Raw genomic sequence first — 6,741 nt, forward strand, 5'->3', positions numbered from 1 at the left:
CTTGGTAATTAAAAACTTGATAAAAGAACTAGATGAAAAATACTTGAAGAAAGAAAAACACTTAATGAAAGACTTAATTGAAAGCTTGATTTATGAATTGATGATTAAAATGACCAAAATAAGTCACTATTTATACTAGTGGCTTTGCAAAATTAAGAGCCGACTAGTATAGAAAATCAAGAAAAAATATTTCATGATATAAAAATAAATCCCAAAATAATCTCCCACTAAGTCAACAATTTCAGCTAATTATTCTTGGAAAAATTCTGCTTTGGCCCTCCTTCTTTGCTTCTTGCTTCAATCTAGCCCAATTGTTTTCTTTTTCTTCTATGTAGCCCCAAATTGCACCCCTGCACAAAATTCAACAAAAACATGGAAAAATTAGTGGTGCACTCTCATAAATTAACCTATTTAATTACATAAAATATGTAACTTTGGCATTTAATCAAATCCCCCTACTTAGATTATTCTAGTCCTCGAGCATTTTGTATGTATCTGCAAAAGGAAAATTTTCTCCAAAGTAGGACTTGACCCTCATGGTTTGCACAATTCAACAATTTAATCCTAGCACATTAACATCTCAAATAACCTAGCCTAAGGAGTAAGTAAATATATTTCAGAATTTATTAGAGATAGACTTACCCTTCATTTTATTTTATTATTTATTTTGTACTTAGGACATTTTCGAATTTTTTACACGAGACATAATGACAACCCAAGCACCATGTTCCGGTTACTCAATTCGGACGTCTCTAAGCGGGTTATTTCGCCCTACTCATGATAACTTGTTAGCGGAGTGAGTGCGAAGAAATTGGGCAGCCACACGAGCCTTTTTACGCGAGATGTGATGACAACCCAAGCACCACGTTTCGGTTACTCAACCCGATGTACAGCCCCAATTTTTCACTCCTAACATTCGTACCAGAGGAGTATTTTTATTTTTATTTTTTATTTTTTGTTTTTTTGTTTTTTTTTTGTTGAAAAGATTTGACATATGATAAAAGGTAAGCAGTCAAGCAAACTCATAATTCCCAAAAATTTCTTACCCACTAAGTCTAGGTTATTAAAAAGTTTCATGTGTAAAAATTAAATAGCTAAATAGGTCAAACCATAAGTGTACCATCAAAAGAAAAAAATTACCTTTTACCGAAAACATGCAAAAATAGCGATGACAGATAAGCAAATTAGAACCAATTTATATTTCCCTCCCCCTACTTATTTTACATTGTCCTAATGTAATTTAAAGAATAAAGTAAAGATAAGTAGGAGAAAGAGAGAAAAAGAAACTCCCCATGTATTTCAACGTCGTGGAGGGTGGTCTTGTAGGTAGAGTGGGCCTTGGCTGAAATAAAAAGAATTTTGTGGGTTGACATGTGGAATTTAATTTTGTCTTGGAATGTTTCCTGCAAAAATAAAAATGAAAATAAAATAAAATAGTATAAATAAATAATAATAATAATAGAAAAATTAATATGTTTTTTTTCAAGTTTATTAGCTAAGCTATAAAATCGAGAAATAAATTATTAAAAACCAAGATTACGAGATTTGGTAAAATAGTCGTGATAAATGCACCAAGTAAGTTCCCAGGAAAGAGAGGTGAGTCACAATGGACATTCTTAAGTACCAAGTCTTTCCTTAGACAGAACTAATCCTTGACATGCATTTTCATTTTCCATTTTACCAAAAATTTTATTTGCATAAAGGAAAAGAAATTTTGGGTTGCCTCCCAACAGCGCTTTGTTTAACGTCGTTAAGCTCGACGACCTGTTATTCAAGCTCTGGGCTCCTCGAGAATAATCTCCTCAACTGTGTGTGTTTAAAATTCTCGTAAAAGGGTTTCAGCCGTTGACCATTCTCCTTAAAGCACTTCCAAGTTTCTTCGCTTTGAATTTTCACAGCTAATCGCTTGAGCATTTGATCGATGAAGGGAAGTGGAAAATGGTCTTTTCGGGTAGCTGCATTCAACTTCCTATAATCGATGCAAACTCTTCATCCATTCTGGACTCGGGTAGGGTCTAGCTCTCCTGATGAGTTTTTCACCACTGTCACGCCAGCTTTCATGGGTACGACATGAACTGGGCTAACCCAATCATTGTCGGAGATCGGTATATCATTCCAGCATCTAAAGTTTTTGGATCTCCTTCTTTACTACTTCCATCATGGGTGGATTAAGGCGTCTTTGAGCATCTCTCTTTGGTTTCTTATTTGACACTATCACTGGTAAAGTGTCTTTCTTTCCCAAAAAGATGTACTTAAGGTGGTCTGGTAATGCTTCAAGCTCCAAGGTTGGTGGCTACAAAATCGAAGGCAACATTTTAGTTTGGGAAGGTAATAGTTCAAATTGGTTACCTCGATTCGTCAACGATGGTTGTGTCTCCAAGTGTTTGACAATTTCTCACAACGGTTCTTCTATAATTGATAATTCATCGAGACGACTTAAAACATCCATGTCAATGCTTCTGTAAAGGATAGTTTCTAACTCATCAAAGTCATGATATTCAGAATAGGATTGAGTTAAACAATCTATAATATCAATGCTAGAGATATTTTATAGTGAGTTAAGATGACCCATAGCTTCGTAGACATTGAATTCCACGATTTCGCCGTCAAACTCCATTGTCAGTGTTCCACTCCGAACATCAATTTTTGCGCTTGCGGTACTTAGGAACGGTCTTCCAAGCAAAATGTCAGACGAATTAGTTGAGTTATCGTCCTCCATATTAATAATGTAGAAATCTACAGGGAAAACTAATTCGTTAAATTTAACAAGGACTTCTTCAAGCAACCTTTCGGGATAGATGACTGACCTGTCCGCCAACTGGATTTTTACTCCTGTCTTTTTCAAAGGACCCGCGTTAATCAACTTATAAATAGGATAAGGCATAACATTAATGGAAGCCCCTAAATCACACATGGCTTTCTTAATGCCTACATTACCTATCTCACAGGAAATAGCAAACATACATTGGTCCTTATATTTAGGCGCAACTTTTTTTTGCAGTACTGCAGAGACATTTTTTCCTACATTTACTCTTTCGTTACCTATTAACCTCCTCTTGTTAAGGCACGATTCCTTGACAAATTTCGCATAACGAGGGATTTGTTTGATAGCGTCGAGCAAAGAGATATTTACCTCCACCTTCCTAAACATTTTGAGGATTTCTTTTTCCTCCTTCTCTTTCTTATCCTTTGCGAGCCTCCCTGGAAAAGGAGGTGGCATCACGACTGGTTTCTGAATTTCTGATTCCGGTCTGGCTTTTGGATCAGAGATCTGCTTTTCCCATTCCTTGTCTTGCCTATGACTTTTTTCTAGAACTGTTTCCAGAACTTTTTCGCTACGAAGAGTTATTGCACTTACATCCTGCCTAGGATTTTGCTCTGTCTGATAAGGTAATTTACCTTGAGATTCCAAACGATTAACTGCCATCGAGAGTTTACTAACTCGATTAGTTAACTCCTGTATTGATGCGTCTGTCCTCTGTTGGTATTTTGCAGCATCGACGGCAAGTCTTTCCATAACAGTTTCTAGAGATGTGCTCGGCTTGGGTGGCGGTTGCGGTGGTTGCAGAGGTCTCGGTTGGTATGATGGATTATATCGGGGATTAGCTCCGTAATTTAAGTTGGGATGATCCTTCCACCCGAGATTGTAGGTGTTAGAGAAAGGATCATAGCTTCTTTGTAGAGGTCTCGGAAAGCCTCCGACAGCGTCAACATGTGTCGTTGAATTTTCGTTAAGGATTGGGCACAAATCCGTCGGGTGTTCAGATGTAGTAAAAATTTCACACAGTTGAGTCCGATTCTTCTTTTCTGTAAGCATAGATTGAACAATATTAGTAAGCTTATCCAATTTATCTTCTAAGGATGAAACGTTTACCCCATTAACCCGTCTTGTGGGTTCTGAATTTGGCCGATACTGTTGAGAATTTTCCGCCATAGTGGATATCAGTTCTCTTGCCCTTTGAGGAGTCATATTGCCAAGCGCCCCCCACTAGCCGCGTCAATCATTTTCATTTCCATAGGGAGCAAACCCTCATAGAAATACTGAAGAAGTGATTGTTCAGTCAAACCGTGTTGAGGATAACTTGCACACACTTTTTTGTATCACTCCCAATAGTCGTAAAGCGATTCACTCTCCATTTGGCGGATTCCCACTATGTCTCTCCTAAGTTCAGCTGCTCGCAATGCTGGGAAAAATCTGTCAAGAAAAACACGAGATAAGTCATCCCACGTTGTAATAGAACCGGGGGGTAAGTAAAATAACCATTCTCCTGTTGTATCAACTAAATAAAATGGAAAGGCCCGAAGTTTAATTTCATTTTCGGTTACTCCTTGTGGTTTCATGCTTGAGCAGACATTGTGGATTTCTCTCAAGTGAATATGTGGATTTTCGTTCTTCAAGCCTCGAAAAGTGGGCAAAAGGTGGATCAGGCCTGACTTCAACTCGAATGGGCTTTCTCCAGCTGGATAGTTGATGCATAACGGTGTTTGCTCGTTGGGAGCAGCAGCTAGTTGATGTATGGTTCGGTTCGCCATCCTTTCTGGTTCACCGAGGTTATCTTATACTTTACTTGCACGTTTAACAGCTTCTGTCTCTTTTCATCGTGCTCGTGCTGATTTCTCGATCTCTGGGTCGTATTCGAGATCTCTGGATGAAGATCTGGTCATGAAGATGATTTAAACAATTTGTAAGTGTTGCCAGTCCCCGACAACGGCGCCAAAACTGATGGGTGTCGAATCCACCAATATAAACCTACACCTAATTTGCGATTTAAGCAGTATATAGAGTAGGGTCGATCCCTCAGAGACTGGGTTTACTACAAATTGTTCCTCTTTCGACCAGATTTATGTCAGGGCAGTTGTCGTGCCCAAGAAGTTCGAGGGGATAAAATTTGAAGGCCTGAAATAATAAAAACAGTTAAATAAATATGAAGAAAAATTAATTAGAATAAGCTTAGCTTTAGGCATGAATTTTCCTCGTCTTTGAACCGATCCTCGAAATTAGATGAACTCCTCTTTTCCAATAAGCTAGTTATAGCTACCAAGGACGCCTCGCACCAACTCTTCCTTGTGTAAATTAGTTATGGAACATCCAATAACTAACCCTTACCGATCGAACAACCACGAAACGTTCGTGATTTAGAACTCCGGCAGCTTTGCATTCTAGAAGAGCCTAGCTCGAACCAATGCCCTCAACCGCGTGGGAAATTTAAATTGAGTTACTATTTCCCTTGACGGAACCAAACAACAATCTCCACTTGGCACGCCAATGTGTTCACAGAAAATCGATTAGAAACGTTCCTTTCGGAATTCCAACTGTACGTCTAACCACACTAAAACAAACGATGTCTTTTTTGACTTAATGTTGATCTGACTTTGTGAGTTGACAAAATCATACTCTTAATCCGGAGAAGTAATAAGTACTGGAATTTTAGGAGTTAAATTACTCGGGTTAGTAACTCACGGGTTTTAACGAGGCTAATTTCGGCATAAAGCTGAAAATGGGTTTAGTTGGCTAAGGTTTGGGGCATGTTGGTATTGGAATTATTAAATACGATTGAATAAATGAAAAAAATGAAAGTGAGTGGTGAAGGTGACGCAAGGTTGGAAATTAATTGCTGACAAAAAAAAGGAAAGAAAAGATTGAATTGCAAGGATAAAAGCTTAATTTAAAAACGAAATGATTAAAAACTTGATGGAAAATTTTATGAAAAGACTTGATGAAAAACTTTAAAAAGAACTTGCTGCAAAACTTGATAAAAAACTTGGTAATTAAAAACTTGATAAAAGAACTAGATGAAAAATACTTGAAGAAAGAAAAACACTTAATGAAAGACTTAATTGAAAGCTTGATTTATGAATTGATGATTAAAATGAACAAAATAAGCTACTATTTATACTAGTGGCTTTGCTAAATTAAGAGCCAACTAGTATAGAAAATCTAGGAAAAATATTCCATGGTATAAAAATAAATCCCAAAATAATCTCCCACTAAGTCAACAATTTCAGCTAATTATTCTTGGAAAAATTCTTCTTTGGCCCCCATTCTTTGCTTCTTTCTTCAATCTAGCCCAATTGTTTTCTTTTTCTTCTATTTATCCCCAAATTGCAACCCTGCACAAAATTCAACAAAAACATGGAAAAATTAATGGTGCACTCTCATAAATTAATCAATTTAATTACATAAAATATGTAACTTTGGCATTTAATCAGCAAGAGAAGAAGTCGAACCTTGAGGAGATGTTGATAAAGTTTATCTTGGTTTTAGAAACTCCTTTCCAAAACACTGAAGTAGCACTGAAAAATCAACAATGTTAAAGAAATCGTGACCAACAACTAACTCGAAGTTCGATGCTACCATCAACAAAACAAATATTTAGTTTGAAAAAGTAGAACAACTTAAGTTTTTTTTCTTGAAAAACTTTTATTCTTTAAATTATTAAATTCTTTTATTTCTTTTTAGTAAAATAATAATTTAAACCCAAATTACTCCTTAAAAGAAGGTTAACACCAACATAGGGATTGGATTCTTCTAATCTTTTTATTGTCATATGATCTTTGAACTTAATGGCTTGGTGAATGCAATTTTATAAGGTTAAAACTTAAAAGGCAGCAAAAATTTTCGTGGGTAAATAAGCTGCCAGCCTATGAAAGAAGGTAATAAAATGGGGAAATTTATGAGTATTTTATACAATAAATATAATATATGGAGGTAAAATTAGACTCGATTTGAGATAAAAAAAA

At 36.3% G+C, this 6,741-nt stretch overlaps 1 protein-coding gene across 1 annotated transcript; it reads right to left on the reverse strand.

The window, feature by feature from the left end:
* Positions 1–2,548: 2,548 nt before the first annotated feature.
* On the reverse strand, positions 2,549–3,970 carry LOC107892644 (uncharacterized). The gene has a single exon (XM_016817710.1). It carries the CDS (start codon positions 3,968–3,970, stop codon positions 2,549–2,551), a length of 1,422 nt encoding a protein of 473 aa, XP_016673199.1.
* Positions 3,971–6,741: the final 2,771 nt, after the last annotated feature.

This window comes from Gossypium hirsutum, chromosome D09, assembly GCF_007990345.1.
Source record: "Gossypium hirsutum isolate 1008001.06 chromosome D09, Gossypium_hirsutum_v2.1, whole genome shotgun sequence".
Taxonomy (NCBI): Eukaryota; Viridiplantae; Streptophyta; class Magnoliopsida; order Malvales; family Malvaceae; genus Gossypium; species Gossypium hirsutum.

Bases quoted from the DNA above. Each gene is read 5' to 3' on its own strand.
- LOC107892644 (XM_016817710.1), bottom strand. From the start codon at position 3,970: ATGACTCCTCAAAGGGCAAGAGAACTGATATCCACTATGGCGGAAAAT.